A 26,534-nucleotide genomic window follows, 5' to 3' on the forward strand; every position below is an offset into this window, starting at 1 on the left:
TGTAGTCCTTACTGAAATAAGTACATTTATTCTAGTACAACCCCAAAAGATTACCTTGTCTAGAAAAATGAAACTGAGAGCTTTCCCCTATTCTTGAGATAGCCTCACTTAAGCAAGAACCAGAAAAGGGAGAATTTGTAGATGCTTCATGCTGTTCCCAGGATCATATCAAATGCAGACTACTCAGTGCCCCCTCCTTTTGAACTAAATGGGGCCCTTTTAGGAGGAAGCTGCTAATATGGCATCAGGCTATTAATGGGAAAAGCATTTACTTTAGATTAAGAACAGTGTAAAGTAGAGAGGGGGCTCTCTATGACTGGCTATTAGGGATGTTAATTAAATATTTATAATGTCTAAATTAGCATAGTGAAAGCTCAATTCATCAATTTGTTCTGGTCTGTTTGTAAGGGGGAAAAATAACTCCAAATGCCCCTGAAGAAAGATGCTATGTGAGTCAATAGGAAGATGACTGAACAATTTATTATGATTGTGGTAAACTTTTTATTTTGATTTTATTTAAAGGTACTTGTTGCAGCACCTTACTTTAAAGATCATTTACCACAGTCAATATACTGGAGGGCCATGCATTATTCATTGTTATCCAATGAAGAATTTGCTAAGGTGCTTCAATGAGGAATGTCTGATTGATTAATTGATATGATAGTTACTTCCAAAAAGTAGGGACTAGTTTTAATGCTGAGAATTGGGGCTGGAAGCCAGAAGCCCTGGGTCCTTCTTCTATTACTAACTAGCCTGCTGAGGGACCTAGTTTTCCAAGCCTTCAAATAATGCCTTGCCAATAGAGTTGTTTTCAAGCTTCATGGTTAATAATTGAGAGGGAGAGTAGGATCTTCTACTGAAAACTGTCAGTTATATGGCGGCTTCTCCCTTTGTCCAGTGTGGGGAAGCCAAGAATATTAACACCTACATGTCCACAACCTGTGGATGCTCAATGAATGTACTTTATGAATTCCATTAGTTAAAATTATTTTTACCTCATTTTATTATGGAAAAATCCCAGATGGGAAAGACCAACTATCCAACCTATGTTCAACTGTGGATGAGTCTGGCTGCAACGGAGACTTTTCATCACCAACACTTTACACGGAGTTGTCTATAGCTGAATGTTCATCACCACTCATACTCATTTGGGTAAACAACCAATTGTGGGAGGAAAATCTGGACTTTTTTATAAACCTACTTCCCCTGCATTGGTCCAGGAGTTAGTTCCACAATCATATTGAGTAATGTACTTCTTCCCCAAAACTAAAAATTAAAAAAATAAATAAAACTTTTTAAAGACCTTTTATTTTGGGCTGTAATGAACCGTTTTTCTGCTATCTTGTACGTTTTCTTCTATGGAGAAGTGCCCAGAAATACAGTTTGATCCCCTTTATATGGGTACATCTGATCTCCTTCTGTATCTTTCCACCTTTGGACAAGCTGGCCTTCCCTAGAGGGAGGACTGGCTTGAAAGGGTTAAAGGTTCCCTGGTCAAAATGACCCAACAGAAGGAGCCCGGCCCAGAGCTGAAATCTAAGTGCTAATGACCGCTGCCCTTCACCCCGCGGCTGTCCACCGGCCAGACCTACGGCCGGGTGGGGGCCGGGCCTGGGAGAGGGCACAATGTTCTGCATTTAACATTTGAACTTCTCCTATCCGAGGCAGCAGGCCGTTTTGTCCTGGGGTCGCTGACCCTGGCTCCCCCTTCAGCCGCCCTGAAACCTTAATTGAATGACAGATGGTCATCTTCAGGGGCGCCAGAAGCGGCAGGCTGCCCGCCGCGCGGGGGCCGCGGCCCCAGGCCCCAGCGGTTCCGGCCCGGCTCTGCCAGCAAGGGGTGGGCGGCAGGGACAGCAAGCGGCCCTCGGGGCGTGCCCGGCCCGCGGGCGCGGCATGGTCTGCGGGCCTCGGCCAAACGCGCAGCCCCGCGCTGCCAGAAGAAACCGGAGCCAAAGTGGCCCCGAGCGTCGAGGTCTGAAGCCTGTGCGGCCTATGGCCAGCAGGCCGCCGTCCAAGCCCGAGCGCCGGTCCCCGGGCCTGGCCCTCCCGCCGCACGCGGCCTGCACAGAGCTGCCAAAAGCGCCTTCTGCAGAGCTCTGTTCCCGGCCGGAATCCTCGAGGGCCTCGGGGTTCCTGCGGTTCGGGTCCACCTCGGCTGATGCATGCGCGCTGGAATCGCCAAAACCACCCTACTGCGGGGAGATACCAGGGCTCTGGGGTAAAAGGCGCCCCAAACGGCGCTCGCAGACACCGCGGCAGGGCTTCGCTGCCTGAGCCGCCCGCCCGCGCACTAGCGTCCTATTCTTTAAAATAAAAGCCGCGAGCCCTACAATTACTGGGATGACAGTGAGCGGGTATTGATCGGCAGCAGGCATTGTAGGATCAAGCAGGCGGGCGGAGGCTGACATCGCCGCCCCCACCCTTCGCCGCCGCCTAGTCCTGCAAAGCGCTAAAAAACCGTTTCTAAATGTTTGATTTCAGACGCACCACCAACACCTGCTGCAAAGAATGACACCCCCACCCCCAGCCGAAACGCCGTACCTCCTCCCCTCCTCCCGTGGGCCTCCCAGGCCCGAGTCCGCTACGCCGCCACCTTCAGCCTTTTGTTACTGTTGTTGCTGTTTTTCCTTTTTTTTTTTTTTTTTTTTTTTTTTTAAATTACTGAGGAAAATATACACATAAGCGAAAGAAAAGCCTCCCCGGCAAGCGCGAGCAGGGGTGGTGAGGAGGGCGGCGAAGACGGTAATGCAACCCTAATGCACAGATAGCTGACATCAACTTCCGTCAGGCAGCTCCTAGAGATCGAACCTTTCGATTGTAACTGGGACAATTTGCATAGTGATTCCCTTTCAGAGCTTTCCCGGGTCCATAACAAGCCCAGGCAGCTATTCAAATGCAAGTTGCAACCCCAAATGCAAGGCTGGCCTAACCAAAAAGAGCCATTCGGCTCCCGGACGAAGCGAGACCCGTGCTCCGGTTCTCACCCTTCTCTTTCCTTCTTTCTTCTCTCTTCTTCTCCCGTTCCTGCTTTAGGTGGGAGCTGTTTATTTATGGCTGCAAATGTGTTTGAGCGAGAGAGAGGGAGAATTGATCTTTGCTTGGACTTAAAGATGGAGACGAAGGCGCTGGAGGGAATTTGGGTTTGTGAGTCTAGCTCAGACCCTGGGCGCCGAAGGGGGCCTTTTGGCACAGAGCCCGCGATCTTTCTTCCCCGCAACCCTCACCTCGCGACCTTGCAGGAATCCGTGGGCTCAGGAGCGGCCTGGCTGACCCACCTGCCCCGGGCCGAGCTACCGAGAAAGGCTTCATGGAGAGGGCCATCCTGTCCCTGTCTTTAAAATGAGCGCAATAAAAGGTATCACCTGCGACGTGTGCGGATTACTTTTTCTTACTGTGCCTTGTGCGTGGGGGGTGGGGGGGGCTACACGTTAGGAGAAAGGGGATTACCGGGCTTGAAATTAGGGTCCCCCCCCCCGTTTATGGTTTCTGTCTCATTTGAAATTATGCAGATTGACTCTCCTTTCCCTCCCTCCTAGGGGCAAATCCTCAAACAGGAACCCGTCCGCTTGTCACGGAAGCAACTTGCCATGAAATCCGCTAATGCGCTGCGACTCGCCCACTGGGGTAAGCCAGTCTCACAGGCACAGGCGGGGCGGGGTGGGGCGCAGCGCGGGGGCGGTTAGCCAGGCCAGGGGCTCCACCGGTGGGGCCACGCCGGTCCACTCCTGAGCTTGTGGCCACGCAAACAGGGTGGGAAGCGGAGGGCAAAGGGCAGCAACCGCGTCACAGCAGAGCCGAGTGGGGGCGCCCCCCTCCCAGCCTGCCCTCCTCGCCTGCCCTCCCAGCCAAGGCCGCTAACAGGTCCTCCAGATGAGTTTAAAGAAGCAAGTGAGGGCGGGGAAAAGGCCCCCCGCATAGGGTGTAAATATCCGGGTGCGCCAAGCGCGCCCGCGAGCACGAGAGCGCCTCCGAGGTTTGTACGCGGTAGACCCGCACCTGTGTTCGAGCGAGTTGTATAAATGGAGCCAGCCAGATTTCATTCACCCGGGGAAATCCCTAAATTGGGACTTGTCTACGGTTTCCTAAGCTGGTTCCCGCTTTCTAAATCTCCCAGGTTGCTGGGCTGTCTCTTCAAATCCAGCCCAAACATGCTAAAGAGGAGCACAGTCCACTGTCCTTGCAGCATTGACCGTTATCTTGGTGGCAAAAACTAGATCCTCTGGTCAGATGACAGAAAGCGGCGGCTAAATTGGTGTCTTTTTGTTTTGTTTAGTTTTGTAAAGTGATGAGAAAATGTAGGCTTCTTAAACCTGCAGAAGCAGCCAAACACATTTCCCAGTGTCCTTTGCTTATTTGGTTCGGGTGCTGGAAGCTGTCTGGCCATAAGCTATTTCGCTGCAACTGTTTTATGGAGAGCACTTGGGATATTTTCTCATTTTTTTTTAAGACCTAAAATTGTCCTAAATTTTACCTACAGAATGATTCTCCGGTCGTTTCACAATAGAGTTCTTAGGAACCAGGTCAGAAGGGGAGCTTTTGGGATTGGATGATGAGAAAAGCCGACTGGAAGTACCAATAAACCCAATGAAAATTGAAAACAAATCGAACAGACAAAGTGATTATGAAGGAAGATGAGGGAGTTAACTAATCTGGAAAGAGCAAGTTTAAGGTCTGAATTTTCTAATGTAATGGCCAAACATAACAAATCAAAACGAATTAAATCTATTCCTTCAACTGTGCATGCACAATCAGAGAACATGGGCCTTCCTGGGTGTCTCGGTCAAGGACACATTTAGAGGCATTTCAGATTCAGCCTTGGGATGCTTTCCTACATTTTTGGTAAATTATAACCAGTTAGGTGACCTTTAGTTCTGATGAAAAACAATTTAAAATCCATTTCTGGCAGTAGGAAAAGAAAATAATTGTAAATTCTGTTAGTTAAATTATCACTGGTTTGTAAGGGGTTAATTTTGATGTAAATACCCTACTCCCCTTTGAGCAGGGAGGAAGAGAGGTAGAGACGCTGGCAGGGAGAAGCTTCTGTCTGCTGGTGACGAGAGCTCTGTGGGTCTGAGGAGAGCATGGAGAGCCTCCGAATCTAGCTTTGGGTTTGTTGCATCCTTCTCACTCTTAAAACAGTAACTCAGATGTAAGTAAAAGTGTTTTCATTTTTTATTGATCCCACTAACATCTTTCATTATCCAGCATGTAGCCACAGCAAATTATCGCTCATTTGATACCGAGAATTCTATTGACCATCACATTCGCTGGAGAGAGAATTCTAACTACTCGGCTGCTCTGTAGTCAGAGCTGAGGCTGAGGATGATCTCAGCTAAAACCAAAATAAATTGAGCCCTCTGCCTCCAGGAATTGATGGAGATGTGTTCATTACATTCGGCCACGTGAACATGCATAGAAATCTGCTTTTTACTCTGATGGCCTTGCCCCTACTCATGAGAAAGGTCTGCCCCTTTGCAAGAGATCTGCCTACTTGGAGGGCTGGCCTTCATTTGTCTCTTCTAGATCCCTTCTGGCAACTTCTTTCCAGCTTTGGCCAGGGTTTGGGCAACAAAAATGATAACCACACCAATTTGGATACTTACAGAAATTATTAAACATCCCCCCCAAAAGAAACCCCCACATAAGCACCAGTGATTTTTAATCTCAACATAATTTCCTAAATTAACCTGCTCCCTCCGCCCCCACCTCTAAGACCCCGTGTCACCAGAAAGGGCAATGTAGAGGAGGGAGCTCTGAGATCTGCAGCTGTTTTCTCTTCGGTTGGCAATGGGTGCCCAACCCGAAGTGTGAGGATGGTCGACTCCCACACCTGTACCAGGGAGGAGGCCTGGGCCTAGCGAAGGCCTCACCTTTTACCCTCAGGCTAGCTCCTTGGGGCAAAAGGCTGGTAAAGGTGGCAGGAGGGTAATAGAGGCTGGAGAGAGGGATAGGAAAAGAAAAGGGAAAAGGGAGGCTGGATTTGTTCCCCTGGAAACTGGTGGCTGAATCTGCCTTGGAGCAGAAAGGAGACTTCCCCCTCAAAGCGGGGTCACCTAATGCCCCAACCCACTGACTGCCTTCCTCCTCCCCAAGGCGGCCTCCTCAGGCCTGCTTGTCAGGAAACACGAGCCCTCGCCGCCTCCCCTCGGCGTCCGGGAAAGTTGCACCGACTCGATGGTGCGCTAGCCCCGCACGAGAAAGATGGAGAGAGAAACGTCGAGCCGACAGCGGGCGGCTGAGCTGGTGGAGCTGGACCACTGCTAGCCTGGCATCGCGACCTGTCAGATTTTCAAGTAATATGGCATCCATGTCCGCTTCCTTTAAGCCCTCCGCTTCTCTTAAGCCCTACTAGAAAAGGCCAGGACGACGTTGGAGGAGCCATGCCCCAGGAACTCCGTGAAAGAGATGGTTTGGTTAGATTCATTTTCGCAACCACTAGAAGATAAGGCCCCTCCGGTCCAGAATGAAAGGGGGACCCAATAACAACTTTAACCAATGAGTCCTTGGCGTGTGCACCGGCGCATCTAAGCCAGTTCCAAATAGGAGAGCGCATATAGGCGCTCCGAGGGGCCCGGCTTACTAGCTATTTTCCTAATGGGGCTTTTAAATGTGCATGAAGTTTTTTGCACTCTCTCCTGAGCCGGCACTCCATGAACCCTCGAACGTTTGGGAGCCACTTTGTTCTAGAACAAGGCAGTGAACAGTGATCTGCGCACGCGGGGATCTCACGGAAGAGCAGCAGTGGAGAGATGAGGAGAGATTCTAACTCGCCTTTATGGGATGAGGGAATAGAGGAGGAGATGAGATCCACACAGTAGATTTTTTTTGTTTTCTTTTTTACCTTTAACATAGATAAATAGACCAACCCCCCCCCCCCCCGCGTTGGTGTAACCAACTGCGTACCCCAAAATGCACCTTTATCCCCTGAATGCGTTTCACCGCCCGGCACAAGTATCCAACCCACGGAGGTTTCGGAACTCTTTGATCCCTGTCAAGCAACCCGACACACACGCGAATGGAGGCAGTACTTCGTAGGATCGAAGGTCCAGGGTGGCTGGATGGAGGTCTGGGAGTCCACGCCTGAGCGAGCCAGGAAGACTCTGGCGCGGCCGGAGTCGTGGAACCGCTAAAGCAGCGTCATCCTGAGAATTATTTTGGGGAACAAGACCTGTGACCTGGGTGTAAGTTAAAGAAGGGGCCAGGGACAGATCTCAAGCATTTCTTTGGAACGTGGCAGACCTGAGAACCACCCAGCTGGACCCGCATGGCTGCAGACCGGGGATCAGGAAATGTATTCTGACACCCAGCAGCACACAGCTCTTCCGGAGGGCCAGATCACCCCTGCACCTGCAGAAGTCTGGGGGAAGGGTGGCGCCCGACTCGGCCACTGAGCTTTCCGTCCGCCCTTTTGGCCTCCTCCAGGTTTTGCCAGGCAAATGAAACGGGCAGGACTCAATAGTAAATTATTTTGTTCAGCCTTCTGTCTTTTTATGAAAATAAAAGACAACACTTTGTCATTTTTAATCATATAAGCAGACAATAAACCTAATTTCGATATTGATTTTTTTCCCTGAATCAAGTGATTTTGTACAGTGTCTGTTGTGTTTCCTTTCCAAGGAAGGGCCTTTGCTGGTACGTTGTGCAGGTAGCTGTAAGGCCGTGTCTGCAGCAGCGCTTATCTGAAACATGTACTGTAGTTGATTGTAGACTTTGTGGCTGGATAGCTGACAGGGGGATCTTGCTGGATGGCAGGGAATTTGGTTTTTGTCTAATTATCTAGATAACAGTTTCAACTGGGCTGCCCCTGGTGCCCTAGAATAGATGTAAGGCTCGGCTGGCACTTTTAGGATCTATGGCACTTCACTCAAATGGTTCTTACAAAATAAAATCAAATAAATAAAAATAAAATAACACAAATTTGAGTGATATCAGGGTACCAGATGGCACTGTAGGGAATTAGCAAGAGGAGCACACGCTCCCTGTCTTTGGAGCTCCAAGCTCCAGAAAGGGGCTGGCTCTGAGCCTTGGGACACCCACCATTGCTAGAGCCCAACAGAGTAGAGTTAGGGATGCCAGTTATGGCGAAAGGGCCCAGAGGATCCAGTGCCCCCTCCGCATTCTGGTGCCTCTTTTCTTTTTCAAAAACAAGATTATTTGATGTCAATGCCAAACGGAGTTGGCACTTTTTATGGGATGGTCTCAAGGAGCTGAGAGGTGGACCAGGCCTCCACCTACCTACAGAAGGAAGAGAAGGAGGGAGGGAGCAAGGGGGGGAAGTTGCTGAAAAATAAAAGAGGTGGAGAAAAAAGGAAGAAAGGAAGAGAGGAAAGAAAAATTAAGAAAAGAGCCGTGGAAAGAACAAACGGAAGGAAGGAGGAAAAAGAAAAAAGAGAAAAAAAGAGAAGTGAAAAGAATAATGAAGAAGAGGTGGGAAAAGAAGGAGGAAAATACATATTTTAATAAAGAAAATATACAAAATTACCCATCCTTCGGAGGAAAACCGTGATTGCCCTGGTAGACTACCTGGGCCTTTTACTGCAGGTTCGGGTAGCTTCTCCTCTCTCCTAAAACGCAGAATAAATGACAGTCCCAAGCATAAATTAAAAGCCCTCCAACTTCCTATTCCAATCCCAAACAGTAAACTCAGGTCACCTGACCTCGATATCTGGCGGGGGACCCACCCGCTGCCCTAGCATCGCCCCCTCGCAACTCCTCGCCTCCAAGGGTGGAGGACCCTGGCTGGGGGAGGGGATCAGGCAGCTCTGCGCCTGCCAGAGGGGGGTGTGACCTCGGGCCTGCGAGTGACCCTGGGGCTCTGACCTTTCCTGCCATCCTCTAAGGTCAGTATTTAACCTTTTGCTCCCCCACCCTACTCCCCACCACGCAGTGGACCTCGGCTAGTGAGAAAAGAGGAGTGGGTCGATATTTGGAACAAACAGGGGAGAGGGCGGCGCCTAGGCTGAATTGGGCATGGATGCAGCCCAAACCAGCGCGCTCATTTCCCTCTGCAGGCGGAGGAAACCGAGCCTGAAGGATCGCGTACTTGCGGGGCGCTGGATGACAAGGCCCATTTCAACCCTGGTAAAGACCCTGCTGAGAAACAGAGGAGAAAAGTGGGCATCTTTCCCAGTTGTTCTACCCACTTTAGTTTCTCTTCATCCAAAATTCCCCCACCTCCCAAAACCAGCTATCCATTTGCATTTCGGGGGCCTCGAGAGGCTAGGCCAGATGGGCTGGAGACGAGAGTGTAGAGCCAGACCTGTGACCCCCTCAAGCCCGAAGCACTTGGCACCTCTCCGGGAGCGGGTGCCAAGAGAACCAGGGAAGAAATCGGGCCAAAGTCGAGGCTGCCGAGAGCCCCGCTGGCGGACTTACTGTCCCCGCCAGGACAGCAAGGACTGGTCTCCCGCCTGCCCCATTCCACTAACTCCCAAAAGCCCTGCGACCGTCGCCCCAGAGGGCTCTCCCGCAGGGGACTAGGGAAGGCGGCAGCAAACCGGAGACTGACAAGGTTAGAGGTGGGGGCTGAGGGGGAAGCGTTCCCCTCTTCACGCCCCCCCCCACCCCCGCCAGCTCCCAGTGGCTTGGGGTTTTCGCGGTCTCCCCAGCTGGAGCCGGGGCCGCCAGGAGCCGAGAGCGTTAGGTTCAAATGCATCAAGGCTCTGAAGTCATTTATCCGGTTTCATAAATAATTTTCTTATTACACTTAAGCCCGAGTCCTGCCCCCTTCCCGTTTTTATTGCGGGGTTTCAGCGGCAAAAAGTTTCTAAGTCGGGTGGGCCGTTGTTTTCCTTTTTCCATCATTAACATCATTAATATAAGCTATCAATAACCCTGTCGTTCGGAGCCGAGTTTCACGGTATTGATCCACGCAGCTATTCATCTCTGCCATGCAAGACACGGAATAATTTTCGCATTACAGTAGCTTGGATTTGCTTTTAATTCATATTTAAAGCTGCAACCGGCTCGGTGGAGCGCTCTGCGAAAGACTAGAGGCGCCTAATTAATAATAAGTTAGAAACGAAGGAAGGCACCAGCGAATAAATAATTAATACAGACATCTATGTCTCTTTGAATATTGCTCCTTTAAAAATTTAGACTTACCAGGACCATACTGTAAGTCTGCAATTTATATTGCGGGGATGATTTAAGAAAGCTATTTTTTTTCCTTGAAATACAATACTAAATTATTTACACTGTTTTGCAAACCTAAGTTCCTTCATTAGCCAGCCCCTCTGGTTTGTTCTTTCCAGGTAGAAAACACCGATTTTAAAAAAAAAAAAATTAATTATAATAAGGACCATAATAAACTCCCAAAAAGAACCCCCAGCTGTAATTAGCTTCAGGCGGCAAGAGCGAGGAGGATTGGCCAGGAGAGCAAGCATGGGGTCTCCAGCTCTGGGAGGGGATGGGGGCTGTCATACAGAGGGTTTTGTTAGAGAAGAGAAAACAATATCCAAAGTCATTGAGCAGTGACTTTGGACATTCGGTGCAGAAAGGGACAGAGTTTGAGGTAAACCCCTGGAGTCTTCAAAGGACCTTGGGGAGGGGGGTCTGGGATTTGGAAGGCCCCAGGTCACCCGCAGGGGCTAAATAAATTTTTTAAAATTGGGATTTTTAGAGAAATGCTATTTAAAGCTAGGACTATATTCCAGGCTAGCCAGGAGCTACCAGTGGGCTAGGAGAAATAACAAAATTCAAGTGCTTAGAAATGAATGAAAATTTGACAAGGTTTTTGTATGAGAGAGACTAGGATTTGTTGGCAATATTGTTAGCCATATTGATTTTTTTTTTTTTTTGTTACTTTGGATTAATGTATGTTAAACAGAAAAATACAGGCATTAGTCAAATACATTATAATCAGCTATTGTTGAGAGCAAAGTTTCTCAGGTGAGTTCCTGGGTGTTGGGACTGTGAGGCAGTTCCAGGGGCCTCGAGACCCTCCAGGCTCAGGTTAAAGCAGCCCGAGCCCACAGGGGCCGGCAGTGTGGAGACAGGGGAGGGCTTCACCTCCAGGTAACTCTTCCTCCCCGCTTTCAGAAGTACAGCCCGTATTTAATCAGCCCATTACTGATGTGTGTCAGGCTCAACCTCTCTGCTGGGTTAAACGATGATTAGAGAAACTGAGAAGTGGAGGTGATCTTGGCCACTCAGTTTCCCCCAAATTTCTCACTGAGCCCACGCATCATCCCCCAAGCCTCTTAGCCCCGTCTCCAGGTCTCTTGGGCCTGGTGACCATCACTACAACCCTCTTGGGACTTCCACGTTCCACCTCCGGTAGCCTGAGGCCGGGCCTGGCGCGCAGCCGGCGCCTCTACACAAATACATGCGCACGCACAGAGACGTGCACCTACACCCCGAAAAAAAGGCACGAGGTAGGGATGGAGACAGAGGAGCATCTATTTACGAGCACCTGGGGACCCTCCCGACACCGACACCAACCCCTGGACCTTGGGCGCTAGCCTGGCCCAGAGAAATGTGCCTCGGAGGCAGCAGGCATCCCCCAACCGTCGGTCCCAAGGGCGCGGCCTCTTTGTCCGGCGTTCAGGGATTGGGGGCCAAGGCCGCGCTTTCAGCTTCTCTCCTCAACCCTAGTCCTGTGCCCTGGGCCACCGCATTAATGGAGCAAGACCTTCTAGGTCACCGCATTAACGGGGCAAGACCCTTCGCCCCACCGCTCAGGTAAAGGTCTTTTCCGAGCTCCACCGAAGCTAAAGGGCGCGCACAGACCCCTTAGATCTTGGACGGTTCGGAGGGTGCGAGAGGGTGACCATCGGGTTAGAGAGCGAGGGTCCCGGGAAAAGGCTTCTGAGCGCTTAACGACTCCATAACCCTGCGTCCGGATGGCGCTGGGGCCGAAGGGCAGGCGCGCTCGCCCAGAGCCCAAAGGGTCCGACGCCGGAGGCTACCAGTCACGGGGTTGAAGGGATGAAGGGGTCGAGGCATACAAAGCGGACAGGACGGGGTGGGCAAGAAAAGAAGGAAAAGTGTGTAAAGTGTGAAGAGGAAAGGAAAGATGGAAGGAGGGAAAGAGGAGGCTCGGACTGGAGGAAACAAAAGGCCGGAGGGGCCCAGCAGGCCGGGAGGGATGCGCAGGCAAAAGAGTGGGGAGCCCAGAACATCAGCGTTTCATTTTTAAATCTTCTAGGTGTCTGCGTGTCAAATAAAGACAAGGGCGATAACGATTATTCTGTTAAATCTATGGTACTTGACTGCGCAAACACTAATTGATTAGACACCAAAATGATTTGTTTAAAGAGTTTTCCTTCTCAAGTGCAGCTGCTCTGGGGCCCGGGTGGGCGTTATCCTGCGAGGCTGCAGAGGAGTTAGGCCGCGCTGGGAGCTGCACAGCCGGAAATCGCCCCACGGTGGGGCTGGGGGTGGTGTAAGTGGCCTACCGCCGCCGACCTGAGGCTCTGGGCTGGGCTGCGACCCACGACTTCCGCCCTTACAGCCCTCCTGGGCGGGAGGATGGTGTCCCTGGAGATCTCCTTGAGCCGACTTTGGCCTCCACCCGCCCTTTTTGAGTTTTCTCCACCTCGAGTCGCTTGGAACTGCAGCAGCATGAGGGCCCCATGTCCCTTGTCCTATCTTCCCAGCCCCCAGCCCTCGCGCTCTGCCCTCGCGCCCCCTAATCCAGAGCGGAGCCCCAGATTCTAGGCACAGGAAGAGGATCCTTAACCACCGCCCAAATCTGGAAAATTTGCCACCCGCCATGGTCCGAACAGGTCTCATTTGTAAAATAGACTTCAACGATATAAAGATAAGACCAACAAGAAAATCCACTAAAAGTTAGACGAGAGAAGGCCAACTCCTCCGGAATCGAACTGGCTGAGAAATCCAGGGCGGGAGTTCTGCAGGCAGAGGGTCACCAGGGAGCCTTGGACCCCGCCGCAGCTCCACAATATTGCACCCCTTCTGCCTTCAGCACGGTTGGCCTGAGGCCTTGAATGGCCCGGGTCGAAACTGGGAACAGCAGGAACAGATTTAAACCCAAGAGAGCCCAAGAGAGGAAGTAACTGGAGATGCTCACAGAGGAGTCTGCGGTCTCCGCACCGGCACCACCGTCCTGGCCATTCTTTGCCTCTCAGAATCTGAAGTCTGCCAGGGTTGGCCCTAGCTGTGCAGAGCCCTGGACCAGAGTATCTTGTCTATGGGTTTGGAGGGGGTGGGTAGGCGATGGAACAAAGGAGAGTGCAAAAATGCGGAGTAAAAAAATATATCTGTACATATTGTCATGGCCCTTTTTTCTGCCACCTTGGAGCCTGTGGAGGCCTGCTGAGAACAGGACTTCTATAAGGACAAACCTGTCTGGAAGGCTGTGGTCCAAGGCCATTTTTGCCAGCTATAGTGGGGTCTCCAGGACCATAGGGAGCTCTTCTTAAAATTGAAGGTGTTTATGATGGAGACGAAACTGAATTCTGTGTGGGCAAGAGATGTGCTTATGTATACAAAGCAAAGAACAACACAGTGACTCCTGGTGGTAAACCGAACAAAACCAAAGTATTCTGCAGAAAGGTGCTCCTGGAAACAGTGGCATGGCTCGTGCTAAATTCCAAAGCAACTTTCCTGCTAAAGCTACTGGACACAGAATCTGTGTAATGCTGCACCCCTCAAGGATTTAAACTTATTGAAAAGTAAATAAACAGCCCTGAGTGGTGTGGCTCAGTTGGTTGGAGGTCTTCTGGCAAAAAACGAAGGATTCCCAGTTGGGGCACATGCCTGGGTTTCATTTCAGTCCCTGGTCGAGGTGCAAAGGGGAGCCAACTGATGAATGTTTCTCTCTCATATTGATGTTTCTCTTTCTCTCTTTCTCCCTCCCTTCCCTCTCTCTAAAATAAACAAGTAAATAAAATATTTTCTAAAGTAAAAAAAAAAATACATACTGTCATGAGCAAAAACTGTAATTTAGAAAGAGAGAAAAAATAACTGAACAGGTGGATTAAAAACTATATGCTAAACAGAAGATCAAAGATTGTCAAAGAGGGCTAGAATAATTGGTTATCCTTTCGTTGGCCCCCCTGAGATTAGAGAGAAGTCATCGATTAATTTTTTTAAGTGGTTTTCAATAGTGAATTGTCAGACAACCCCTTTCAGAATTTCTTGGTGTTCTATTCTAAGCCAACAACAATTTTTTGGATTAAATTTCTTGAGAGGTGGGAGGGAGACACAAGAGCCTGGCAGAAAGCACTACCAAATCTGTCACCCTGCAGTTTATCAAGTTGGGACCAGTATGCTGTTTCCAGACACCAAAGAAATGGTCCCTCACCAGGAATTTAATTCTAAAATTGATACAGGCATCAGAAACACTACTGAGGGACCTTCTGAGGCTTTGGCCAAGAAGTCAGCCTCCCACTGGACCCTGGCTGCGGGAATCTACCCTGATACCCAGTCTTGCTGTTTGTGCAGTCAACATGTGAAGTAAATACTTAATGTCTCAAAGGGGCCAGAAACATTTCTTTGGAGTGACCCTGAAAACCGGGACTGGGCTATCTGTTACCTCCCTATTACTCACAAAGAAAACTGAAGCAGTAACTCTGAAACCCAAGAAAGGTTCTCAGAAAAGCTTGTGTGCCCAGCATTCATTCTCTTTTCTAAGATTAGTGGGGTCACCTGGCAAGCCCTAGCCCACCCAGCATAGGAAAGATTGTACCTGCCTGCTCATCACCCCAATATTTACAAAATAAGCAGCCTGAAATGCTTGTTTTCACACTGAAAATATTACCAGCAACAAGCATCCAGTCAATGGTCTTATATCCTTTTTTCTTAAAAATAAACATATAATTTTATGATGATGATTGACACTATTTTTTTTTAGGTTTTCTGCAGCCACTCAAAATCTAACTAGCTGATATTACACTTCCTCCTTAAATTTCTTGGCTGTTTTAAAGAATTGTGCGGCATCCTGTAAGTGCAGCACTTGACCAACCAAGTAGTTTCAAGGAACTCCTCTTTGGGTTTTAGTTGTTTCATTCCCCCATAGTGCACTGACGGGTGCCAGGCATTATGCTGGGCACTGGAAGGAGAAAGAGGGGAGAGGGACAAAATGACAATAAGCTACCCCAACCCTTAGCAGTTGGCAATCTGTCTAGTGTCACACACACATACACACACATTCACTTTAACTAAGCCTAAAATAATCCTTCCCTTTTCTTAGTATTGGAAAATTTTCAAGAAGTCCAGTCAGAATAAAATTTTCTGAGAAATCACTACCATTCAGTCAACTACAGGAAAATAGTGGTTAATTATAATAGCACGAGTAGATAAGAAAGATTAGGGAGATTTGTAAACCAAAGCAAGTGCTGCACATATATTAGCCCAACATATATAATACTCATCCAGATCTGGTCTTTGACTTCTCCTTTCAGGACCAACACTGACGCCTTTAGTAAGGGGAGGAGGCGAGTTGAGCTCACCGGATTCCAGCCCTCTTCAGGTAGACTTCCAGGGGCTCAGCCAGAGCCTCACATAAAGGAGAGTTACCAGGATCAAGTCCCTAATTAGTTACACAAAGAAAAAAACATAAACAATTTGTGCACTTGGTGGTATTCATTTCTTTCTTTTAACAAACTGCCTTTTGGGAAGAGAGTTGTCATAAGGTCAAATCAATCATTTCTGAGGGATTAAAATACAGGGGGGTGGAGAGACAACAGTTCAGCTTAAAGGCTGTCCACTACTTTAACCTATTGTTTGGTTCATATGAGAGCCACATGCTCAATGTGTAACAAAAAAAGAGAGAGAGAGAGAGAATAGAAACAATAAGAAAATAAGAATTCAACTTCCCAGCAACACAATATGATCCACTAGGTAGAAAATATATGTAATGTTTGTGTGTATGAACAGATATATGTAGATTAAAGGTTAAATTGTCTTGTTTTCTGAGTTTCTTTATGTCAGTGTATTTTCCCCAAAGATCTTTTCCTCTCTGGGGGCCTTAAATTCCTAAATGTTCACTGTGCAAGTAGATGCTAATCCTTTCAAATAGATCCCCATTTCCAGGGCCTCCACAGGCATTGTTTGAACAAGATAGGAATGTCTCTGGTGATAAAACCAGCCAGATTAACCAATCCCAGGACATGGCCACTTTCAAGGAAGTCAGGTTGATCATGATGCTGCCCTAGTGGTGGCAGGAACCTGGGCAAAGAGATGGGCCTGCTCATGCCTTAGCTGGTGGGAAGTTTCCCCCAAGGATGGGCCTGCCCAAGCTTCTGCCTTGGGGACCCAGTCGCCACTACTACTGCTGTCCCAGCTCTGGTTTCTCCTAGGGTCCAGGAGCATTTTCAGCAGAGACACAACTGTGAGCTCAGACTGGGTGTTCCAGCAAAGGAACGTACAATTTGAGTTTGGACCAATACAGACCACAAACACTTTGTTCCATATCTGGGCCCATATACCCAGGCTCTGAGAGGCCCCATTGTGACCACCGTTCGCCCCGGGCTGAGGCTTGGCGCTGACCCGGTCGTAACTGCCAAGGGCCTGACAATAGGCACATCTGTCCTTTCTCTGAGGGATGAAAGCACCTAAGCGGACACGGGTCTGCCTTTTGTTACAGATTTTTTCTTTCTTTCTTTTGTAAATGAAATAAAAGTCGTGGCATGTGGCGGCCGGGGTATGTCCCACACTGGGGGCCTGCCCACGTGTCCCCACCAGGCCCAAGGACCAGGTTCGATTCCGGACTGAAGCACGATTGTGAGAAGCGGACAATTACGCCAGAAGCTGAATTGATTTTCAAATCTGGAGGCTTCTCGCGGGGACGCCGGGAAGAGGCGTCCCTACGGGCCAAACGGAGACCGGCGCGCCTGGTCCACCATGCCGGTGTCAGTCCTTCCTGCAAGCAGTGGCTTCTGGGTGCTTTTCCAGGAGGGCCATGGAGAAACTGCAGAAACGGCCGGAGACTCGGTGGGCCCACCAACACCCAGAAGTTAACAGGGGAACCCACCAGGGCACTCCCCACCACCAACACACACACACACACACACACACACACACACACACACACACACACACACACAGAGTCATTGGTGAAGCAGACGCGCCGCCTTAATTGTCATCTGAGCCAGAGATGGACCCAATCAGCGGGAGACAGCGAGGTACTGCCCGGACTCTTGGCACTGATCGTTCCAGACCACGGAAGAGGAGGGATTGGTGGGCAGAGGACTATCAGGGAGGTCCAAGATTTCTGGGTCAAGAGCCACCAAGTTAACCAAGGCCTTTAAGATACTTGTTCCGTGAGCAAGGGGAGAATGCGGACTCCCAGAAGCCCTCCGGAAAATAAAGCTTAGTAGGCCAGGGTGGAAAGAGATATGACACAGTCTCAGCATCCCGGGCAACCTGCGCCGGGAGGCGGCAACTGGAGAGAGGGCCGACGGCTCTTCAGGCATAGCGCACCACCCAGTACGAAAGCCCAGTAAGTGCAGCCCAGGGCTGGGAGGAGAGCCCATCAGAACCAGGGAGCAGAGAGGGGCGCAAGCCTCCCGGGGTTGCGGTGACGGCCCCAGGTCGCTCTGCACGCTGGGCCTTCCCACGTGCGCGCAGCAAACCCGGCTACCCCGCGCTGCTAGGAATGCGCGGGACCCCTCCTACATTTGTACGCGGAGGTCTCCGGCCGCGCGCGGGGGCCGAAGGGGGCGGGGCCGAGCCGCGCGCCTGCGCACAGCGCCCAGCAGGCGTGAGGGCGGGCCGCGGCGGCTGCAGCGGCGGTGGCGGCGGCGGCACCGCGGCCACAGAGTCTGCAACAGTAACCGAGCCATGGCTCGAGCTGGCCAGCGGCACGGGCAGGCAGCAGCCGCGGCAGGCGCGCGGGCTGCGTTAAGGGAGCCAGGGACCTCACAATTCTAAAAAGGAGAGGGGCGAGAGGGGGCTAGGGGCGAGGGGGCTGGGGACACCGCGCTCGCCCAACGGCGCGGATCCTTTTTGGAAATTAATATTAAAAAAAAAAAAATCCGAGGACGCAGAGGGGAAGGTGGGGGCAAGAGGGAAGGCGAGACACTCAGAGAGGGAGACAGAGCCCCACAGTGAGAGGAAGGAAGGAAGGCAACAGTCGCCGACAGCCGATGTGAAGACCGGACTCCGCGCGCCCTTTGCCGCCTCTGTCCGGCCTCATCGATGTTGTGTCCGCCGCCCGCTCGCCCGGATCACGATGAATGCGCAGCTGACCATGGAGGCGATCGGCGAGCTGCACGGGGTGAGCCATGAGCCGGTGCCCGCTCCTGCCGACCTGCTGGGCGGCAGCCCTCACGCGCGAAGCTCCGTGGCGCACCGCGGTAGCCACCTGCCCCCCGGGCACCCGCGCTCCATGGGCATGGCGTCCCTGCTGGACGGCGGCGGCGGAAGCAGCGATTACCACCACCACCACCGGGCCCCCGAACACAGCCTGGCCGGCCCCCTGCACCCCACGATGACCATGGCCTGTGAGACTCCCCCAGGTATGAGCATGCCCACAACCTACACCACTTTAACCCCTCTGCAGCCGCTGCCGCCCATCTCCACCGTCTCGGACAAGTTCCCCCACCATCACCACCACCACCATCACCACCACCACCCTCACCACCACCAGCGCCTGGCGGGCAACGTGAGCGGTAGCTTCACGCTCATGCGGGACGAGCGCGGGCTGGCCTCTATGAATAACCTCTATACCCCCTACCACAAGGACGTGGCTGGCATGGGCCAGAGCCTCTCGCCCCTCTCCGGTTCCGGTCTGGGCAGCATCCACAACTCCCAGCAAGGGCTCCCCCACTATGCTCACCCGGGCGCCGCCATGCCCACTGACAAGATGCTCACCCCCAACGGCTTCGAAGCCCACCACCCGGCCATGCTCGGCCGTCACGGGGAGCAGCACCTCACGCCCACCTCGGCCGGCATGGTACCCATCAACGGCCTTCCTCCGCACCACCCCCACGCCCACCTGAACGCCCAGAGCCACGGGCAGCTCCTGGGCACAGCCCGGGAGCCCAACCCTTCCGTGACCGGTACGCAGGTCAGCAATGGAAGTAATTCAGGGCAGATGGAAGAGATCAATACCAAAGAGGTGGCGCAGCGTATCACCACCGAGCTCAAGCGCTACAGCATCCCACAGGCCATCTTCGCGCAGAGGGTGCTCTGCCGCTCCCAAGGGACCCTCTCGGACCTGCTGCGCAACCCCAAACCTTGGAGCAAACTCAAGTCCGGCCGGGAGACCTTCCGGAGGATGTGGAAGTGGCTGCAAGAGCCGGAGTTCCAGCGCATGTCTGCGCTCCGCTTAGCAGGTGAGCAGTTCAAGGAGTTGGGCGAGAAGGGATGGGGAAGCCTAGGGACCGAAAAAGAGGGAAGGAGAGAAGGCTGGGGCCGCTTCTCCCCGTCCTGCTTTTCCTGAGAGGGGGTCCTTGGGCCTGGAAGAGCCAGCACGCGGCTCCAGGCAGCAGACAGCCTCCTCCAGGACTTAGTGCGTCGGACTGTGGAAGGCTCCGGGAGCTGAGTGGCGCGGTCTCTTACTGCGGGGACGCATTTGTGCTGGGAGACAGCGCGGGAAGCTCGCGTCGCCCGAGACGGAAAAAAAAAAAGTCCCCGCATCTGGCCAGATACCATCTGTGCGTCGCTTCTCGGTTGGACACTCGGGTTTGGGGAGAGGGAGGCAACGCGTGCGTGAAACTGCGCGCCTGGCACACACTCGGGCGCCTGGCTGGAGCAGCTTGCCAATGTTGTGCCGAACTCGCTGCGGTGACCCCCTCCCGCCTAACTCTATTGGCGCGGGGTGGGGCGGGGTGGGACGGGGTAGGTAGCACAGTCAGAGTTCGGGCGAAAGGTTCTGAAGCCTAGGGGCTGTGGGTGTTTGACGCGGACGCCGTGTAAGGGTTAGTACGCACTCTGAGCTCGCAACCAGCTTTGGAAAGGAGAGAGAGACAGACGGTCCGGAGATCGCGGTGAGGGTGACGGAGCCACCAGGGAACTTAAGCCGAGCTCAGAGGCAGTGCTCGCTGCCCACTCGCTTAGGACTTTGCATTTTCATTTTATTCCTTTGCATGTTTCTCACGCCCCTCCCCCACATCTGAATCCCAATTCAGGGGAGAGTTAAAGTGTGAAAATAGCCCACAAGACTTCGAGCAGAGGACTCCCGGGTCCGAAACCCCGAATCCCAGGCGTTTCGGAGTTCAGCAGGAAGGTCTAGGAAGCGCTGCACAGAAACAGCGCCTAGGTCCCCCAACCCCTCTAGGCCAAGGTGCGGACAAGGCTCTGGCGCGCCGACTAGCCGAGGGGACAGCTAAGCCCAGCCTGAAAGGCACAGGGGAAATTCGTATGGATTCCGAGACCTCCGAGGGCGGAAACCACTAGAGGAGACAGAGCCAGAGGTAGCCGAGGGCGGACTCGGTTTGATGAGACGGGGGCTGAGCTGATTGACTCTTGGGTTCATTCTCCCACCCCCACCCCATCTCAGCCCGGCGCCCTGGCCTGAGTCCTGGCGAGGAGAAAGGTAAAAGCCGGTATGCGGGTTTGTTAATTAACTGATCGTTCTCCATTAATTCGTCCCTGGAGAATGAGAGACAGTCAATCCGCTCAGAGCCGGGGGCTCTGAGCAGTTTCACAGACTAAAATCAAAGCAAGAGGCCAGAGCCCCCTCCCCCACCTTGTCTGGCCAATGAGAAGCTAGAGGGAAGCAGGTGCAGGCGTGCCCGCGAGCCTGCGACTCGAGCCCGGATGCGACCCAGAGCAATCTTCGGGTCTGGGCGCTCGTGGCCTCCTCTCCCGAGCGCCGCGCTGGCTGAGTCTCAGCCCCACGCTCGTTCGCTCCAAGCAAAGACCCCACGCAGGGAAGCCGTGGATAGAGGGTCAGGAAGGGAGAGGTTGACCGGGTGTCCTCTGGGCTTCCGCGATTCCACTCTCTAGCCTTGTGTGCCGTCACCGTATCGCCGCCCCCCTCCCCTGTGGGCTGACCGGGACTCGCGGGCAGCTGAAACTACATAGGGGTGGGAGAAACGGCCACTCCTCTCCCTGACTGCTCTGCCTCTGCCGGTGCCCAAAGTGATCAGTACCTTTTCACACTCCTACGCCAGGGACCTTTTTTACCCAGGCAGCTCCCGCACAGGACGGCGGGGATGAAGGGGGGCGTAGTGGAAGTGGAGGGGTGCCCCCCAGGGAAGCCCGTTCCCCACCCGCCACCCCTTGAAGGCTCTTGCTTCGCACTTAAGTGACCCTCCTCCCTCACTGCCTCCTGTTGCCCCCTGAAAGGACAGACTGACAGATTCTGTTCAGATTACCCCTGAGCTATGGAAACCCAGCCTAGGGCCCTGCTCTGCGGGAGCACTGTCTGACCTCCACGCCTGGGCGCCACATTGCTGTTGAGGAGATGCCCAAGGACGGCTTCCCGCACGAGAAAGGCGTGAGCGGCGTGCTGGGAGAGGCTCACGCGACCCGGGCGGTTATCGAATGGGCGCCAGCCTGGTACCCAGCAGCCCGTGGAGTGTCATCCTCGGCCCAAGGCATGTGGCCTTTTCCAGGGGTGGGGGAAATCGGAGACTGGTAGGATACATGTTTGGCCCCTAATCACACACGGACTCCGAACCCTAAAAACCCTGATGGAGCGTCGTCTATTTTATTTTTCTTTCTTTAGCTTAATTAAAGGTGTGCGGAGGGCTCCGATGAGGGCACTTGCCGAGCAAACCGGGAGCAATAGGATTACGCTGCAAAAGCCGCGACCTATTTTAAGCCATTGAAGAACAATGAGCCATTCTGTTAACATTGTCATTTAGAAAAATATATAAGAGTGAAGCCACTTCCTAAACCCTCACAATGATCTCTTACTGGGCTTTTCAGGAGACTTAGAAGGGATCGCAGGGCATGTTGGCTGCAGCTGTGAAACCCTGCCTCCTCCTCCCAACCACCACCTCCACCTCCCATGCACCAAGATGCTCCTTGGAGCTTTGCTCCCTGTTGCAATTAAAGACCTGTCAACCTGGTGCCTACCCCAGGCCAAGCTGGAGCCCACCATGGTCGGTTCCATCGGTGGTGGGAGAGTGGCTTCTCTATGCTCCTCCCTGTGCCCCAGGTCTCTCGCAGCTTGCTGAGGAGAGTCAAGCCCTCCACACGTGGCAGCATGTTTGGGGAGGTGCCTTCTCCTTAGGAAATTATGTCTGCTGGTGGAAGACAGGAGACAGGAGGAAATTCTTACCAAATTAACTACATTTAAAAATCAATATATGTTTCCTCAGTGCAGTACTTGCTGCTGCCCCCTTCAAGTGCAGTGCAACCAGACTCGTGCCCCATGTCGTCCCCGGTGGTGTGGGTGGGCTGGGCTGTGTGGGTGGTGGGTGGGTGCCCCGCCTCTGACGTGGACGCCCATTAAGACGGGAGGAGATTAGTTTCCAATTAAAGATTACAAAAGGCATCCAACGCACTAGGGGAGCTGCCGGCTGGAGAAGAGGCTGCAACCCTTACCCACCAGCTGGCAAAGCACCAAGCACTGGGGACCTAGGAGGCGAGGCCCACAGGCCCTGGGTTCAGGTAGGGTTGAGCACTGGGCCACTGGGACACTTTGAAACCTGGAGGCGAGAAAACCTCCAAAAGGCGCCAAGGAGCCAACCGGATCTCCCGCAACTGGACTGCGCTGTGTTCCTGACCAGGATTTGCTCCAGAACAACTTAGAGAAAGGCAGCAGGGGCGGGCTAGGGGGGTGGGACTGGGGGGGGGGGGGCGATCCGGCCAGGAGGTGACCATGAGAAAGTCTCGCCCCGGCCAAGCTGGACTGTGTTTGCCATAAGTGGCCTTGTGGCTGGGTTGATTGATAACAGACCCCCGCGCAAGTTCATTTGCTTTTTGTTAATATTTATCCCAGCGGGTGACATTTCAACTGTCCTCTTGCTTCCCTGGGCCACGGGAGCTGGCTCTGGGAACCCTACTTCCCCAATCCTCGAAGACTCCAGGGCCGGGCCGGGAGAAAAGCCAGGACTAGGTGTGTGGGACGCAGGAACTGGAAGCGTGCCTGGGCCCTAGAGGGGAGGAGAAGGCGCCAAGCGGGTCTCGCGCAGTGCAGCTGCTTCCAGCCGGTGGCTCAAACAAAGGGCAGGCAGCGTGCTGCCAACCGCTCCAGTCTCAAATCCCGTGAGGAGGGCTTCCTTCAAAGGTCTGGGACGGCCTCTTCCCAGCGTGCTTGGGGAACAGGCCAGTTGTCAGGCGGAGACCTAGGAACCCCAGATTCTCCCCACCCCCCAGGTCGAATGGTGGCCAGGCACCGGGGGAGTTGTCTTAGGGACCCCCCACACACCGGCTCAGCAGGAAACCAAAAGGCCTCGCTCTTGGGGACAGTTTCCAGAAGGTTCTGCGTGAGCCTTTCTTGCAGTCCATGTCTGACCCCTCGAGAGTATTATACAAAAGTTTCCCCTTGCCATCCCCACTAGGGAGCACAAATCTTCATGAGGAGAGAAAGGAGCGCATGGAGGTACGAGGAAGTGTGCACACGGTTTGACCAGGGTGGGGAAGACCTGCTTCTGGGGCTTGAGGAAGCCTGTGGGTTTTTGTGTGGTGACTCGGGTGTAAGCATATTGAGGAGGACAGCTGCCTGAAATAAACACCGAGGCCTGTGCGAAGGGCCACTGGCTGTCCTGCCGGCGGTGCAGCCCTGAGCCCCTTGGAAGTGCCCGGAGGGTGATCAGAGTCGGCCGGAGGGACCCCCTGGCCCAGGGCTGCTGTGGTCACTGGAGATCCAGCCCTACCGTTGCTGTTTTGCAACAGGCAATTGGGATGGACTGTGCCATCCAATAGCAAATTGTGTTGTAGCAGCAGAGGGACTAAAAGCCCAAAGCACTCCTTATATCAAGCTTCGAGCTGTTAGTGCACCGCGCCGGGACCCAGACTCCTGCCCTTCATCTGGGCTCACCCTCTCCCGGAAGCGGACGGTCTGTGCCGTGATAGCTGCGCGCGCGCCCCCTGTGGGCCTGCGGGCCTGGAGCCCAGCAAGCCTCCTTGGTTCAACCTTCTGCGGAATTGTCCCAGGGATTTCAAAACGAGAGCTATTTTGATAGGAAGAGAGTGCGGAGGAGGAAGAAAAGGATACCTAGTGGATCCATCTTGGTCCCCCAGAATGTTTTAGTATAATCCCAGTAATGACACAAAATTGCCACCCCCTCAAAGTACATCCCAACCCTAACCTATCCAAACAAGATGCGTGTTTGGATTTTCTATTTGAATTTTACTTTTGCTGGCATGTTTTTATTTGAGAAAAGCAGGGTCACAGTAGAAAAGGTGACTCGGGCTGTCTAAAGCAGGAGGTGGGGGCTGAGGCCTGTAGGACCGGGAGGGCGGATTAGCGGTTCCTTTGTTTTGTTTTTTTCCCCTTCCAGCTATTGACGGGAGTCAGGAGGCTGCTCTGAGGCCTTGAGCTTGGAGGTCTTTGTTTCCTCCCTTATGCAGGGGGTGAAAGAGCATTCGGAGGCCCACCGGGTTGGAGCCCCGCGGCAGCATCAGGACCCTGGACAGGGCCCCGCCAGTTTGCTGCCCGGTCCAGTTTCGCTCCGCCCCTGGAAGGTGGCTGGGATGTCTTTGAAGAGTTGTTTTAAGAAAACGAAAACTCACTGCTAATATCGAGAAATTTGTGAAAAACAGTAAGAGCCCGCCAGGAATATACACCACCACAGTCAAATAATCGAAAAGATCAAACCTATTCTCCTCGATCAGGTGGTTGATCCTTTCCTCCCTCTCTGGCAGCTTTCTGTGTGCATCTGAGCGCATGTGCACACCTGCTTATAAAATCGGAATTCGAGTCCCAATGGGTGTGACAGGGGTTGGATCATTAAGCTAAAACGTTCAATTCAGTCCCTTTGATCCGTGCTGGGGAAAATCTATAGTCATCTCTAATCTACGAGGTCTTTAAGGAGCTTGTTACACTGGGCTGTTTTGATGTCATCATTTCCACATTCATGGTGAATTCAGCTAATCAAACAGATGCAGCTACCCAAAGTTCTCAAAGGAAATAGTTCTCATAGACTATATCGGTCAATTTTATTGTTGATTTTTCTTGTAAAATCCTGAACTCTGATGAGGGTGGGTAATTAGCAAGGAGGTTCTTGGTGTTTTACTCCAGAGAATTCATAGTTAGAAGCCTTGCCCTGTGAGCAACAGTGCTCAGTGCTCTTTGTAAACTCCACGTACCGGAATAAACACTAACTTAATATTTAAATTAACCAAGGAACCTTGTTGGATTGGATGAGAAATGACTAGTTTCATTTCAGTCCCTTGAAAACAACAGAATCTCCACACTTTCAGTAAAATTGGATGGTCCCCCAGGCAACAGAAGGAGGGTCTTCCTGAAGTCGTGGTAGTTGGAGGGTGAATATCTAATTCCTGGATAAAAGCATGCGACACATATTCATTAATTAGTATTTTCATTATGTGTCTAAATAAGATGAAAAAGCACATCTGGGAGGGAAAAGCTATATTATTTCCACATGGGAAGTATCAGCCTCAGAGAGCTCAGCAAAAAGGAAAAAAGTATTTGTAATGTGAATGAATTTAGTGCACAATCATAAATTCCTGTCTTCTATCTATAGATTTGTACAAATTTTTATTTTAACACAAGTATGTTAATACTGATGAAGCTTTATGTCCTCCTGAAATGATAGGATTGGGTTGAGTGACTAGACCAATCAGAAGACAATCTGATTATTTTGATACAAACATATGGATTTATGTTTTATCACAAGGTCTTGCTATAAAGTCATCACATTATATTCCTCAAAAATACATTTTCACAAATTTGGAACAAATTAGCTTCGAGAAGTTTTCTTCTTATTTTGATGAGACAATTCGATAAGACAACAGCTGAGTAGAACTGGACCCTGGAGTACAACCCATCAGCTTTTCAAGGCAATTGATAAGGGAGGAGTTTATGTCTGCTGTGCACTTTCTGATAGTCAGGTACATGCTAAGCACATAGATGTTCTCATTTAATAACCACTGTCTATGCCAGTGGCTCCCAAATTGTGCTACCTATTGGCATCACTTAGGGATTTTTTTTTAATGATTCCTGGCTACAACCCTAGCTATTCTGCTATAACTGATATAGGGCATGTCCTGGGCATTGGGATTTTTAAGAGCCTGAGGTGATTTTAATGTTCAGGAAAGTTTGGGAACCACTAGTTTATGTGGTAGTCACCATTACTTCCCCTGTTTCTGTGTACAATGAGGTTAAATAACGTAACTGTGATAGCACAGCTGGAAGTCACTGATGCCTGGAACTCAGGTCACAGCCCAGAACCCTCTTGCCTTCCTCCCTGTTCCTCTATTCCTAGAGAAGGTCTGCCAGGGCAGTGGACCCCAAGTGTGGAAATGCCTGATTCTCTGTTATAAACACCCAATCTAGGATGTCTCTGCATAAAAAATGTCTTGACATTAGGAAGGTGTGTCTTCCCTCTGGGACTCTCGAAGAGAGTTACTTATGGAAACTTGTTTCCTTTTTACTCAAGACTTATAACAGAGATTTTATTGCTCTCTTTTGAAGAAGCAGTCAGGGAGAATGTAAGGCAGTAACAGAGCTGGATGTGGAACCAAAGTCTCCCTATCCATTT

At 51.8% G+C, this 26,534-nt stretch overlaps 1 protein-coding gene and 1 pseudogene across 1 annotated transcript in view; both read left to right on the forward strand.

Moving 5' to 3' along the window:
- The first annotated feature begins 13,205 nt into the window (after positions 1-13,205).
- Positions 13,206-13,628, forward strand: LOC129064463 (60S ribosomal protein L35a-like; annotated as a pseudogene).
- Positions 13,629-17,965: 4,337 nt separating this feature from the next.
- ONECUT1 (one cut homeobox 1) overlaps positions 17,966-26,534 on the forward strand; it is a 39,605-nt gene continuing 31,036 nt past the window's right edge. The window contains exon 1 of the mRNA XM_054565406.1: positions 17,966-19,247. Coding sequence (XP_054421381.1) covers positions 18,143-19,247 — 1,105 coding nt within the window. The 5' untranslated portion in view covers positions 17,966-18,142. The remainder of the gene's footprint in view (positions 19,248-26,534) is intronic.

This window comes from Pteronotus mesoamericanus, unplaced genomic scaffold, assembly GCF_021234165.1.
Source record: "Pteronotus mesoamericanus isolate MK-2021 breed Mesoamerican mustached bat unplaced genomic scaffold, CSHL_Meso_final contig_164, whole genome shotgun sequence".
NCBI lineage: Eukaryota > Metazoa > Chordata > Mammalia > Chiroptera > Mormoopidae > Pteronotus > Pteronotus mesoamericanus.